This window comes from Micropterus dolomieu, linkage group LG22, assembly GCF_021292245.1.
Source record: "Micropterus dolomieu isolate WLL.071019.BEF.003 ecotype Adirondacks linkage group LG22, ASM2129224v1, whole genome shotgun sequence".
Taxonomy (NCBI): Eukaryota; Metazoa; Chordata; class Actinopteri; order Centrarchiformes; family Centrarchidae; genus Micropterus; species Micropterus dolomieu.
The window spans coordinates 35,648,433-35,664,364 of record NC_060171.1 but is presented as its reverse complement, the minus strand read 5'-3'; the positions used below and the strand labels follow the sequence as shown (position 1 = coordinate 35,664,364).

The 15,932-nt window shown below is 42.4% G+C and overlaps 1 protein-coding gene across 1 annotated transcript in view; it reads left to right on the top strand.

The window, feature by feature from the left end:
- Positions 1–15,932, top strand: part of LOC123962260 — a 173,409-nt gene that overhangs the window by 19,649 nt on the left and 137,828 nt on the right. The window contains exon 2 of the mRNA XM_046038287.1: positions 12,344–12,387. Within this exon, the coding sequence (XP_045894243.1) occupies positions 12,344–12,387 (44 nt within the window). The remainder of the gene's footprint in view (positions 1–12,343; positions 12,388–15,932) is intronic.

Genomic DNA, 15,932 nt, shown 5'->3' with positions numbered 1-15,932 from the left:
GGTCCCACGCTAGCTGCCCGATCCTGGCTTTTTGCTAGGGATTCTCCGGGGTTTTCCGTGTCTGATTGAAAACGCCTCCTCCGTCTGGCAATTCGGCTCTTTTCAGGTTTCCTTCGTTGTAGCTGGCGAGACCACGTGGCTTGGTCTGACCTCGGTGAAGTTGGCTCAAAGAAAAAGGCTTAAAATGGAACTTGGTCGTTCCTGAATTAGTCCAGTGTAGCTTAACGGACTGATAACTTTAACAAACAAAAGAAATAAAGAAAATTAAAAACAAACTGAAGGCAGATCGATGTCGCGGCACTTCAGGTGTGTAGCTTCAGGCGAACAAAAGGCCGGTCTCGCTGGCCGAGTCTGGGCTTTGCTCAGGTTACATGAGGAAAGCTTGGATTAAATCAAAGATCGTCTCTCCTTAGGAACCGGGGAATATTGTTGATTCATCCTTAAATTCAAGCTGGCGATTAAGAGTATAGTAAAACATTCCTTTGTCATCATTTCTAAAGGAATTTTGTAGGAAAGTATTATGAACAAGCACTGATTACATTAGATGAAGGAGTGTCTTGCTGAAAATAAAAACACTGCACGAGTAACTTTCTTTTCAGCACTAATATCAACAACAGATAGCAACAACAGTTAACATAGCTACTCAAATAGAGGCAAACGTAATCAAGTAACTAAAGATTGAATTAAATGCTTTGAGTCTTTGGAGACTGCAGTCCTTAGCCATTCAAAGTTCAGTGTCTGGAGCATGTCACACTTGGGTGAGACAAGGGTTTTCCTTTTTGATGTGGTAATAAAACAAAGAATAAGGTCAGTTGCCACGGATACATGTGTGGGGGGCCAGTTTTGATAGGCTGTTCAGGGAGATGCCAATGGTTGGTTCATGTCCCTTTGTCAGTTTAACAGTCAGGCCCCGCGTTATCAGCTTCAGAATCAAAAAGGTGCCATTTTTATGGTCGGGCTAGCACTTAGAGAAAGCAACTTTGACCCCTCCCCTTCTTCTCTGGGGAGGAGAAAGGAATTTAGGGTAGCTCCAAATTTATTCAATGTAAAATGCACAAATCCACACCATTGTTCACTACAGTAACTTGATGACAGAACTAAGGGAAACTTGGCTGATGTGAGGTTTGTGTCTGAAGTTGACCAAAGATTGTTAATGAGGTCAAAGAAGAATCACTCTGTAACACAACTGTACAAACAAAAATATTCTTGTAGTCCCAACAAGTTCCAGCAGAGTGAGATGTCTTCTCTGTAGCTGATTGCTTCACTCATATCTTAGCCACCAAAAAACATCAGAAAGGTAATGAATGATTTAGTCATCAGCTGTCATCAGAGCAGTCTTTATAAAGGTGTCACTAATGCCGCATTCAGACCAAACGCTAATTTTCGCCTCGCAGCGCTTTCCTCGCGTGAGTACATTCGCTGCAAGTGTTCACACACAATGCGAGAAGGCGATTTTAAGGTGATAACGTGAATAAACACAACTTGGAATTACTACAACTGTATGAACCCAAAGTAAACATTTTGCTGTGATTAATTAGCAATAAACGGATTAAACTGATGCCGAAATAACTACAACATGATGCAGATTTGTTAAACATGTGAATTCTTGCTTTGTCAGGTTTGGATCGATCAGGGCTATGCTAACTTGGTCACAGTAAAGTACAATGATAGCTGGAATAAAGTTTCACCAGGTAGTTCAACCTCCTCACTTTCTTTTCTCCCAGCAATGTCCAGTTTTGTCCGATTTTTATATAAATATGAAGTAGTGCCAAACGACGCTAACAACAGTGGAACTGGATGTGCACGGAAGCTAGCTGCTTTGCATTGACTTTGTATGTAAACTCACCGCCCCGAACGCTCACTTCACTTTTGGTCTGAAAGCACCATAAGAGAGAGAAAATGAAAAGAACATGAACACGTAAATGAAATGATACTGAGGTCTGTGAAAGTTCTCTATCATCCAAGGAAGGTTCAAATCAAGGCAGTGTTTCCCCTACCATTGTATTGGGATCACACTGTTTTCTCAGGCACATACACAAATAGGAATTTTGCTTCTCACTCATCTCCTCAGAAGTTAAATTCTTTCAGTCGCGCAACGTTGTTCTGGTTGTTTCTGTTTCTGTCCTCTCTGTCGGTGGTTCAGCGAGGCGTGGCTGCTTAGCAGCTCCTCCACACTGACACACATGCTGTTGAAGACGGAGTGCTAGCAAGATCTAACTTCATCAAACTATCAGAAGTGAAACGACATCGGCAGACACAAGCTTATTGTAGATTTCGTAGCTGTATGGGTGGAGTCAGCACACATAATAGCAGTTACACTGTTACATTCACTAAACACACACGGTTCAGATAGCTTGGCTTGTAGTCTGTGTCCATGTGTGGAAATGATTCCAGCAGCTTACTGTATGGGTACAGAGTTTAGTTGGTTGAAGTTGGATCTGGGTTCATGCCTTTCATGATGGAACATCCAGGCTGATCAGGCCCGGCCTGTATCAGGAGTGTCTCTGTACATACATTTCTTCACAGTAGCATTTGTAGATCATTGGAGGGATGGAAGCTGTGAGACCGTTACCTGGATGTCTTGATTCACAGCCTTTATCATCATGTGCCCAGTGCATTCTGCTGGTCTCTGACATCTGACTACTGCTAGAATGTGATAGTCAGACCATTCGCCAACTTTGGTGGGCAGGGAAAATGCACAACAGAAAGACACATGTAGTAAGGTTAGTCTATTGTGGCAATTAGTGCATGCGCCTGTGTCACACACAACACACACACACCCACATACAGCTCAGTGAATTTCTATTGCGGTATTTCAAACCAAAACCATGGAATGTTTTTGTGTAAATACATTGAACATTGAATGATAAAATTATTTACTTTAAATGATGCGTCAATGAGCTGAATGTCATTTAGTACAGACATTTCAAAAGTGGCCAATAAAATTTTTGAGTGGCAGACAAAAAAATAAAATAAGTGTCAGGCAGTGAAAAAATGTTTCAGACCTTGGATATACATTTAAAATACCTATGCACACTAAAAAGTACCAACTGAGTAACTCTTCCTTGCTCTTATGAGAACTTTAAAGTCTGACATAGAGATCAGGGGCCATATTACAGAAAGTTTCTATCTTAAGTCTTAAGTTAAAACAGGAAGAGTCTAAGATAGGATTTTTCTTACTTGGTATTACAGAAGCAAATCCTAACTAAAGTTAGGAAAGGAACATTGACTTAGGAACTGTTAATCTGTAATGGCCTTTTTCCTAAATCAATGACTTTTTTTTTTTTTTGAAGCCATTCCAAGTGAGGGGAGCAGAGCACATACATGTGTTCTTTCCCAGTTCTGTCTACACCTGGAACCGACAACAGGACCACATCTTGTTATAAGTACGCAAAACTGGACACAAAATCACGACTGAGACGGGTACCGTCCACAGTTCAGAAAGTGAGGTTTAATAATTAATTATTAAGGACAAAACGCTGGTGGCGAGCAAATTAAAGAGCTTGCGCAAAAAGTATCACCAGATCAGTGACCACAATGGGCAGGAGTGTTAGGAATGGCCATATTTCGACTTGTGCCATCCCATTTGGGGTACGAGCCAGCTCCTGTTGAGACCGTCCCCGCACCTCCTGCCTCTGCCTCCTGTAGCATCGACGATGGCGGCGGTTTGGACACTGACTGGTCTCGCTAATGTCATATGTGTGCTGTTTTTTAGAATACCTGCCACCGCATAAAAGGTGGCGATTAACTAAAGCCCAGGTGGTGACCTGAGAAATATAGGACATGTTGCTGGCAATGGATCGCAAGGAGAGAGGGGTCATCTACGCACGGAAAGACAAATGGCCTATGAAGAGCAGTTGAACAGAGAGGTGCAGGAGGTGGAGAGAGTGGCATGGGAGGCAGACAGACGTGAGCGGGCAGACCAGAAAATCTCTTGGGCAACATGTTCCAAAGCATTCAGCATGAGATGCAGAGCCAGTCCTCGCTTTTGCGGGACCTGATTTCACGCATTACAGCTCCTGTACAACAAAGCCTAGCTCCTGTACAACAAAACCCAGCTCACCATAACCTAATTGCCACTCACTGCTCCTGCACCACCCTATTATTCTCCACCACCGCGCAACAACAACCACCTCCCCTACAGGGATGGTACAACATATGACTCATTTGACCCACCTTCCTCATCATTTGGGGCGGCTGTGGCTCAGGAGGTAGAGCGGGTTGGCCGTTAATCGGAAGGTCGGCGGTTCAATCCCTGGCTCCCCCTGGTTGCGTGTCGAAGTATCCTTGGGCAAGATACTGAACCCTATTCCGCCAGTGTATGAGTGAGTGTGAATGTTAGTTTCCGTTTGAGCACTTAGGCTCAGTGTATGAATGTGTATGACTGGTGAATGCAGATGTAGTGTAAAAGCGCTTTGAGTAGTCGAAAAGACTAGAAAGGCGCTATACAAGTACGGAGCATTTACATTTACATTCATCCTCTTTCCTCCAGGTGGACTGAAATGTTACCTTGCACATGCTTATTTGCACTTCTGTGTCTTATTGGCACTGCTCCGTTTACAGTTAAATGGTCTTTGTGAATAAATTGTGAATGATAATTTTCATAGTCCCACACCTTAACTTTATCCATTTAGTGTCTCTTATTTATTTAGTAATGCTTGCATCAGTCATTCAAAATTGTATGAATACTCATACAAGGAACATTCTATCAATTATCCATTTTCTATCAATTATAAAAATAATCTTTCTGAAGTTCGCATATATTGTGTAGAACACAACAGGCAACAGCAACATTGGAAACATATTAAAGCTGCAAGCAGCGTTGGGCGGGCCCTCGCGCGTCCGGGTGTGAGCCGGCCAAGTTGCATATTCTGGAGCTCTGCTGGTGCGGCTGTGATTTTGCTACGCGGTTCCGACGCTGCATGAAGGTGTTATACGTCACTTCCTGTGTCCCCTATGTGGAGCTACATAGCACTTGGCACTATGAATATAAATCCGTATTGGCGTGTAGATGTTTTCGGGGTGGGAGAGTTATCAAGCACGTAAAGTTTGGTTCAGATGTGAGCATGTACACTGAAGTTACAACAACTTGCTGTGTCATGGCGAAGAGTTGATCTTTGACGCCACGGACATTGACGAAAACTCACAGATAGCACAACTTTTCATCTTCAATGCCTTTAGAAGGCACAGCAGAAATTTGAAGTCGATCCGAATAAATCCCTAGGAGGAGTTTGTTAAAATACGGAGTGCGTAAATCATCCAAAAATGGCCGTAAAATTCAAAATGGCCGACTTCCTGTTGAGTTTAGGATATGGGTTCTTGAGGCTTTTAATTGGCATTAAATAACCCATTTTGGTCAATCACTAATTAATTTTCTACTTCCAGCCTATGTGAAGTTTTCAATTCAGTTTTAATTGTAGCAGAGGGTGTCGAGCAGGAACACGGGGGCAGCAGGTGACCCACAACCACAGATCCAGACTCCACAGCTCCAGAGCCAGAAACACCTGCAGGAAGTGATAGGAGGAGAGAGGAGAGGGACGAGAAAGCACAAGACTACCGGAAAGGGGAGAAGTCAAGTTAGTAACATGCATTAATTGGATGAGGTAGGATAGAGAGGGAGAGAAAGAAGAGGAGAGAGGAGCTCAGTGCATCATGGGAAATCCCCCTGCAGTCTAATCCTATAGCAGCATAACTAAGGGATGGTTGAGGACTCACCTGAGCCAGCCCTAACTATAAGCTTTATCAAAGAGGAAAGTCTTAAGCCTACTCTTAAATGTGGAGATGGTGTCTGCCTCCTGAACCCAAACTAGAACCTGGTTCCACAGGAGAGGAGCTTGATAGCTGAACGCTCTGGCTCCTAGTCTACTTTTGGAGACTGTAGGAACTACAAGTAACGCTGCATTCTGGCAGCGCAGTGCTCTGGTTGGGTAGTAAGGTACTATGAGCTCTTTAAGATATGAGCTTTGTAGGTGAGAAGTAGGATTTTAAATTCTATTCTGGATTTTACTGGAAGCCAATGCAGAGAAGCTAAAACAGGAGAAATGCGATCTCTTTTCCTGGTTCCTGTCAGAACACGTGCTGCAGCATTCTGGATCAGCTGAAGAGTCTTAATGGACTTTTTCGAGCAGCCTGATAATAAAGAATTGCAGTAATCCAGCCTAGAAGTAACAAATGCATTGACTAGTTTTTCTGCATCATTTTTAGACAGGATGTTCCTGATTTTTGGAATATTACGTAGGTGAAAAAAGGCGATCCTTGAAATTTGCTTAATGTGAGACTTAAACGACATGTCCTGATCAAAGATAACTCCAAGATTCCTCACAGTGGTGCTGGAGGCCAGGGCGATGCCATCAAGGGCTCTGGCCCCAGAACAATAACTTCAGTTTTATCTGAGAACATTAGAAAATTACAGGTCATCCAGGTTTTAACATCCTGAAGGCACATTTGAAGTTTAGCTAACTGATGAGAGTTTCATCTGGCTTGATCGATAGATATAACTGAGTATCATCTGCATAACAATGAAAGTTTATGGAGTGTTTCCTGATAATATTGCCTAAAGGAAGCATATATAAAGTGAAGAGGATTGGTCTGAGCACAGATCCTTGTGGAACTCCATGACTAACTTGTGTGCATGGAGGATTCATCGTTAACATGTACAAACTGAAATCGATCTGATAAATAGGACTTAAACCAGCTTAGAGCGGTTCCTTTAATGCCAATGAAATGTTCCAGTCTCTGTAATAGGATATGATACTCAATGGTATCAAAAGCAGCACTAAGATCTAATAAAATCAGTATAGAGACAAGTCCTTTGTCTGATGCAATGAGAAGGTCATTAGTAATTTTCAGCAGTGCTGTCTCTGTGCTATGATGAACTCTAAATCCTGACTGAAAATCCTCAAATAAACTATTGCTATGTAGAAATTCATGCAGCTGTTTGGCGACTGCTTTCTCCAGGATCTTAGAGAGATACAGGTCTATAGTTGGCTAAAGCATCTGGATCAAGGTTGGGCTTTTTCAAAAGAGGTTTAATTACAGCTACTTTAAAGTACTGTGGTACATAGCCTGTTGATAAAGATAGATTGATCATAGTATCTAGTATAGAATTGCTAACTACGGGTAAAACTTCTTTAAGCAGCCTAGTTGGGATGGGGTCTAAGAGGCAGGTTGATGGTTTAGATGAAGAAATTATTGAAGTTAGTTGGTAAAGGTTGATGGAAGCAAAGAGGTCTAAAAATATATCTGGTTTTACAGCTGTTTCTAAGGTTCCTGAGTTTGGAGATAAGTCGGTGGGCACTAGAGTGGAGGAGGTGTGGCCACCAATCCAAACTGTCTGGGGTCTGTTTGTGAGGAAGTCCAAGGTGAGTGTGGTACTCAGATCCAGTGTACTGAGTTTGCTGATCAGTTTAATAGGGGGAGATTGTGTTGATTGATGAGCTGAAATCCATAAACAGCATTCTGAAGTAGGAGTTGTTTTTTTCCAGGTGTGTGAGGGCTGAGTGGACCTAGGGATGAAACAGTATGAAAATTTCATATCACGATTATAGTGACCAAAAGAAGACAGTGATAGTAAATGCAATGAGCCCAAAAACTAGAGAGCAGACTGCTTCTACAAACATTTGTGAAAGAATAGGTCTCAGGGAATTCAAGCGCGGTAGTGTGATAGGTTGCCACCTGTGCAATTGGTAAGTCCATTCGTGAAATTTCCTCACTATTAAATATTCCATGGTCAACTGTTAGTGGTATTATAACAAAGTGAAAGCGATTGGTAACAACAGAAACTCGGCCATGTAGTGGCCACATTAAATTACAGAGCGGAGTCAGCAAAGGCTGAGGCTGAGTGCACAGAAGTCGCTGACTTTATGCAGAGTCAATAGCTACAGACCTCTAAACGACATGTGGACTTCGCATTAGCCCATAAAGACATGAATGAGCGAGTTTGGTGTGGAGAACTTGACTGGCTTGCACAGAGTCCTGACCCCAACCATATAGAACACCTTTGGGATGAATTAGAGCAGAGACTGCGAGCCAGGCCTTCTTGTCCAACATCTGTGCCTGACCTTTAGAAGAATGGTCAAAAATTCCCATGAATATATTTCTAAACCTTGTGGACAGCCTTCCCAGAAGAGTTGAAGCTGTTCAAGCTGCAACAGTTGGGCAACCTCTATGTTAAACTCTACAGATTAAGAATGAGATGTCATTAACCTTCATGTCCATGTAAAGGCAGGCGTCCCAAAACCTTTGGCAATATAGTGTATATGAGCAGATAACAACATTCACTCAGTTCCTCGTGGACCCTTGACTAAGATGGGAAGTATAATGTGCACTTTAGGGTGAGCAATCATTCATTAGTTTACTGCAAAATAAAGGATTTCAAGATCCACACTTTACTCAGATCTAACCGGAATCTACAGGAAGAGTCAGTGGAGAACTTCCTGATTAAATTTATTCCACCTGAGTGGTTCAAAACATTTCAAGGCCTTTTTACTGTCAGGTTGGTTTTGAATTGTGGAATCTCCATGAGGCACTCTGTGATCTAAGATATACAGGCTGTTTCTTTAGAAGTGCTTTATAGATATAAACCAAGCATATTTGGTCTCTTCTCAGTGTGATGTCAAGATCAGATTCAAGCTCAATGACTTGTAAATGCTTTCAAGCATTTTGAAATTACCATAAAGTGATCACAGCTTTGTGTGTGTGTGTGTGTGTGTGTGTGCGCATGTGAGTGGGTGCAGGTGGTTGATGTGCTTCACAGCCCACAGTGCAGTTAATAAACTCACACATTGCACTGAAGTCTTGGCTTGATGTCACAGCTGCAAATAACTCACTGTTATAACATGCAAAGTGACAAGAGTGATAAGAGGTCTCATTATAAGCTTTTCCAACAGATGTTGCAACTGTGTAAATACACCATGTGGACTCATGTATGAGCATCTCTAACAGGCATATGTCTGTCTGCCTGTGTGATGGAGTAAGGCTTTGTCTGCCCCTGTCAGACACAATCAGACTGTATACTGTGAGGAAGGCTTGTTTTCTTGTGTGAAAAGGAGGTGTGTGAGGAGGACTTGTAAGACTCCTCTGTTTTCCTCTGACTTCCTGTTTCCTGCCATAAATGGGCCAACCACATCTCTGCATGTAGAAGAGCTGGGTGGTGACCCCGACTCTGTGTCTTAAAGAGGTGGTATTATGCTTTTTGGCTTTTTCCCTCTCCTTTATTGAGTTATATACCTTTTTTGTGCATATAATAGGTTTGCAAAGTGAAAAAGCCCAAAGTCCAGCCCAAAGAGAGTTCCCATCTCCCACAGAAAACTCTGCTCTGAACTGCTTGAAAACAGCTCGTTTGTAGTCCAGCCCTAGTCCAAGTGGCTACTCCGACACGCCCTCAAAAACACCGGTGGAAAAACACTGAGATGCAGCACACACCTCTCCCTTCCAAACACTAGCTACCCTCCAGGCAGTCAGTGGACATAAAGTTGTTACTGTGATGTAGAGACAGAGCTCAGTTAAAAGTTTATGGATGAAAGATACTTTTGTTACAGATTAATAACTCACCACTCTGAAACTATTGCTCAGTTTATGTTGCCAAGCTGGTCTGCAACATGTACAGCTGAAAAGAAGCCTTGTTTACAGGTTTTTCGCTGGCCAGCTTAACTAGGAACTGTGCATGTGCAACTCCCAACAAAGATCATTTAGAGATGAGATGTATCACTCCATAGCTAAAACGAAGCGTTCAACACAGGGTGAAAAATATGGTGTTTACAATTAAACCATGTAAACCTGTTCTGGTACAACCCCTAAATAGGAATTTGAACCGGAAAATGAGCACAATACCACCTCTTTAATGAGATGTTTGTAATTTGAATTTAGTTTGCACAGTGAGCCGGCAGACTCACTGCTGACTTCATTTGTATGAGATAATTTGTGTCTCATACGTCCTAAACAGAATTTCTGTTTGATTCCTTTGCAGCTTTGAACAACAGTCTTCAGGCTTTACAACTGTAAGGAATTAATCAGTTTCTTTAGCTTACACTCATTTAGGGCTGCAGCTAACGATGATTTTAGTATTCAAAGCTTCGATAGATTATTTCAAGGATTCATATCGATGCGTCGTTTAAGAAGTACTTTTGCTTTGCAGCGGTGCAGCTCCCCGACACCCAGTTAACTCGTGGAGAACAACAAACGCACGTGTGCACATTTTCAGCTGAGGTCTGCAGCTTACTTTGGCTAGCCTTCAACTCAACAATCAATCATGATTTCAGTTAAATGCTACAGTTGCTGTTACTGTTACCTTGTCTGTGGTCCACTAGCAGAACACTGGCTGCTTTTTGTTCAGCTGCCGTCGCGCTGTTGCCGAGGCGACATAAGTTTCGTTTTACAGTGGACGGTAACATTACAGAGTTGTTGTTTTCTTTAGCTTGAAATAATCCCATACTTTGGACACTTTCTACTTGTCCCTCCCTGTTTTCTCTCTCTTCCTCCACTTTGCAAACAGCTCCATTATAATAACGTCGTGTTCTCAGCATAAGCGCGATGTGCGACAGTAATAAATGTCTGTGCGAAACACTGTGCTGTATAGTTAAATGGATTAAAGAAGCATCGATGCAAAGAATTTGTGTCGATGTATTTTATTAATCGATTTTATCGATTTTAATTGATGAATCGTTTCAGCCCTACACTCATTACTTTCTGAGATGAACTGACCTGACATCTCTCCAAGGAAATCACTCCAGGACGACTTGACAATCTCTAACTAAAGATTATGTTTTCATCCATCCATCCATCCATCCATCGTCCACCGCTTATCCTGCGTACAGGGTCGCGGGGAGATTGTTTTCATTTGACATAAACAAGAAATACTTGGAATTTTCCTTTTTTATGTGCTTTGTAGGGATGTAACAGTACACAATAAACACGGTTCAATATACTCTGTTTTGAAATCAGGGTTCAGTTTATTTTTTATATATCACATATTTAAAAAAAAAAAATATATATATATATATATATATATAACTATGGATTACAGTGCAGCATTATTATTATTCTTTTATACAGTCTGAGCATTATCAATCCTAGATTGAAGGCCTGCTCAGATTAAAAAAAAACTTTTCCGAACTCTAAAGTGCAGTCTAAAGTCTGTTTAAATGCTCAAGGGCACTACGCTCGTTTTTTCTATTTTTTTTTCCTTGTCGCAGTGACGTTCTCTTTCGTGTGATACCATTAGTGAGTTAGCAAGTTTGACGTGTAGCTCGAAACATACCCAATTACTACTGAGCAATGTCGGCCCACCGCTTTCCGTTGTTCACTAGGAAACCGAAGCGTTCCTAAACAGGAGACCTTAAAGCCCCCCTCCAGCCAGTTTTAACTGCCGTTTTTGGTGAATGTTCTTTCTCAAACAGAGAATGGGGTGCGGTTAATAGTCGGCGTAATACATTACCATGAAAACCAAAAACTTACCGGCTGAAGTGTTCACTAAGGATATGCTGTGTTAACACCACTACACTGTAAAGTTTAGTACACTTTACTGTCTGGCAGAAGTAGCCATTACTTACCCATCACAGAAACTAATGTGCGACTATCAGTCGATGGTCCTGTCACGCACTGCACACAGTATCTCACACTACGTTTTATGTTGTGCCGCTGCATTGGTAAAACGGCCGCCAGTACAATGCATGTTGCAGACTGTATATAAGACTGTGGCAGGTGAAAGTGCGACGCATTTTCGGTCATCTGTCCACCAACACTGCACGCACAGATGCCATAATGAAAATGAACAGCACACTAAACCAAGAGGAGGACACTAATTATTTAATAATAATAGCTTTAATAATAGCTTAAGCTCAGGTTTCTTTGGCCAAGACTCTCAAAGTCGCTAGCTAGCGAAAGGCTGGACTAAAGCATGCTGTTTGTATAGCACTCAAAGTGCAAGGCAGAGATTTGGTCCGCCACTTAATATGTTTGTGTGGAAACTCGTAATTGACATATGTTCCACACTCAAAACAAGCCTGATCATTTACATTAAAGATTGCATTCAGTGCACATTTGCACCGTTCCGAAAGTCCTGTACCGAAACGGTGCGGTACGAATAAGTACCGTTACACCTCTAGTGCTTTGTATTAAAAAGTGAATAAATTAAGAGAATTGATTGATTTGTTTAATTCATTGTATTTTATTGGAGATGTATTTAGCATTGCCCTTCTTCAAGTTTCTGTTTACTTGCTCCAGTATTAGAGAACATTTATTCTATCCCAATCAACACTGCTCAATTGATTTGTTTTGTGATAATGACTTAGTTTTGAACGAATGCTGACATCTCTGTCCCCCTATGTATTTTTTTTTTCCATAGAGTCCAGCGCCATGAAACTGAATCCCCAACAAGCTCCACTCTATGTAAGTATCTATCTTTATCATGATGAGCTGTATTTTCCCCGTCAAATTCTGCAAAGTGGATTTTAGCTAATTGCTGTTCAAGTTGGTGATATTTAGCTGCTCTGCTGCCTTTTCAGACAATGGCCTCCTGCAGGGTGGGAACACATAATTGTCATAAAAGTAATTTCACTTACTTTTAATCTGATTTCTAAGGATAACCAAGGGTTTTCCATATCAGTTCTTCCTAAATGGTTTGGATAGATAAAGCAGTAACTATTATCGTGCCATTAAGCAAATTATTAGCTTCTGCTTAATAGCAGCTAATGGTTACATATTAAAGCAAATAGTGGCAAACCCTTAGCTGCTCCATTACTAATTACTTGTACACAAATAAAACATCTGTTGCATGACACATTTATGGTTACTGGCTGTTATCTAATTTGCCAAGAATAAAGCTGTAAACATTTTACCTCTGCCATATATATAATGTATATACAGTATCTCACAAAAGTGAGTATACCCCTCACATTTTTGTAAATATTTGATTATATCTTTTCATGTGACAACACTGAAGAAATGACACTTTGCTACAATGTGAAATAGTGAGCATACAGCTTGTAAAACAGCGTAAATTTGCTGTACCCTCAAAATAATATATCACACAGCCATTCATGTCTAAACCGCTGGCAACAAAAGTCAGTACACCCGTAGTGAAAATGTCCAAATTGGGCCCAATTAGTCATTTTCCCTCCCTGGTGTCATGTGAATCGTTAGTGTTATAAGGTCTCAGGTGTGAATGACCCTAAACACACCTCTAAGATGACCACTGCCTTGCTAAAGAAGCTGAGGGTTAAGGTGATGGACTGGCCAAGAATGTCTCCAGACCTAAACCCTACTGAGCATCTGTGGGGCATCCTCAAACAAAAGGTGGAGGAGCGCAAGGTCTCTAACATCCACCAGCTCCGTGACAACCAAGATGGCGGCGCGTGAACAACGCGAGGCTCAGCGTCTCTCCAGAATTTGCAAATTAGCGTTTTTTTACCTGCTCCTCACTGGACTGTTTATTCAGAACAGCACTGCTTTAACATCATACAGCTGACAGGAGCTTTTGGACGTTGGTATACACAACTCTGACAGTTTTATCACTGATCTTCAATTCTGCCCAGAGATCTCTAGAATACCGGAGTCTGCGCACTCTTCCCGGCCGGGCGGAAGTGCTCGCAGACGGCATCGAGACTGTAAACAAAGGTGGGGTAAGCGCAGAGGGCTACAAGCTAAGCTAAAGCTAACACCGCGTCGGCTCTCTCTACCCAGCATTTTACCTTGCCAATGGCTGGTCTCTGGCGAACAAAATGGACAAACTACGACTCTGCATCACCAAAAATAAACGGATTATGGACTCGTCATGATCTTTACAGAGACATGGTTAAACAGCAGTTTTCCGGACAATGCAGACGGCCTAATGTGGAGTTTTTAAATGTAGACCTTATTATCTCCCAAGAGAACTCCTATCAGTTGTAGTTACTGCTGTGTACACACCACCAGACTCTAATGCTAAGCTTGCAATGAAAGAATTACATGCAGCCATTAGCAACAACACACCTCGGGGCTGCGTTTATTGTTGCAGGCGACTTTAATCACTCCAACTTGAAGACAGTCCTCCCCAGCTTTCATCAACATGTTTCCTACCAGGGAGCAAGACACTGGATCATGTTTATTCCAACATTGCTGAAGCTTACACAGCTACAACCCTCCCCGACATAGGACAATCAGACCAATTCTCTCTTTTTCTCCACCATGAGGACAATAAAAGTGTGGCCTGAGGGACAGATTCTGTTCTGTAGGACCGTTTCAAAGACACAAATTGGAATATAATTTGCTATTCAGGCAACCTGTCACTCCCACACGGACATTGAGTGCTACGCATCATCTGTACTGGACTACCTCTCCACCTCCATAAACAGCGTCACCACCCAGAAAGAGATAACCATGTACCCAGATCAGAAGCCCTGGATGAACAGGGATATTCTTAGGGCTGACCCCAAATAGTCGAAAATGCTTCGATGGGTGGAGCCTGATTTGATTGTCAATGTCACAGTGGAAGCTTCGCATGGAAACAAGGATCATACCATTTTGGCTATATGGGGGTGCTCAATGCTCAATGATTTTACATAAAACTACCAGTTTTCGCTCAATAAGTTAATATACAACCTATTACAATATACATTTCAACGTATAATGCTGTAAATAAACATGTAAAAAGAATGAAGCTTTCAATAAATTTTTTTAAAGTGTGTAAAAAAAATCCAAAATTGTAACCCTAACCCTGGGTCGTCAGTGCACATGCCTAGTGAAAGAAGAGGAACACTTGCTGTAGAGATTTAACACTGTTATTCCTTCTAAGTTAATCACCAAACTCACAAATCTGGACATCAGAGCTTCTATCTGCAAGTGGTTATTGGACTTTCTGACCAACAGGCCCCAACATATTCGGATGGACCACAACTGCTCTTCCACCCTCACCCTTAAAACTGGCGTACCACAAGGCTGTGTGATGAGTCCGTTCCTCTACTCCCTCAAATCAAATTTGCAGACGACACCACGGTGATTGGCTTCGTCAAGAACAACGATGAGTCGGCCTACAGGGAGGAGTTGGATCGCAACAACAACAACAAAACCAAGGAGCTCATCGTGGACTTATGGAGGAATGCAGACACTCATCCACCCATCCACATCAACGGTGTGGAAGTGGAGCCTGTGTCCAGTTTCAAATTCCTGGGGATCCACATCTCACAGGACCTCACCTGGATGACTCACTGCTCCAACCTGGTCAAGAAGGCTAGCCAGCGCCTCTTTTTCCTGAGGACTGAAGAAATAACCACCTCTCTTCAGACATCCTGGTGAACTTCTAACATCGAGAGCATCCGAACCAACTGTATTACAGTCTGGTACGGGAACAGTCTGTCTCGGACCAGAAGGCATTGCAGAAGGTGGTGAAAACCGCCTAGCGCATCACTGGAGCCTCACTTCTTGCTAACAAGGACATCATCAAGGTGCGGCTGTGGCTCAGGAGGTAGAGCGGGTTGGTGGTTCAATCCCGGCTCCCCCAGGCTGCATGTCGAAGTGTCAAGATACTGAACCCCGAATTGCCCCTGGTGGCTGTTCCGCCAGTGTATGAATGTGTGTGAATGTTAGTTTCTGTTTGAGCACTTAGGCTCAGTGTATGAATGTGTGTCGAAAAGACTAGAAAGGTGCTATACAAGTACGGAGCATTTACATTTACATCTACAGATGTAAGTAGGAGAGCAATAAACATTAGATAAGACTCAGCACAAAGACTGTTTGACTGTTCAAGAACAGCTTTTTCCTACAACTGTCTCCCTGCTGAACTCTGCCCCCCAACGCCCCATCCCCCTTCACACACACACACACACACACACACATCACCAACCCCCATCGTCCATCCCCTCACATTCAGACTCACCATCCTCCCCTGGACTGAACCAGCTACCCTTACCAATTGCACTGCCGTCATTGACTTTGACACCACTGCACTATTAACTGCA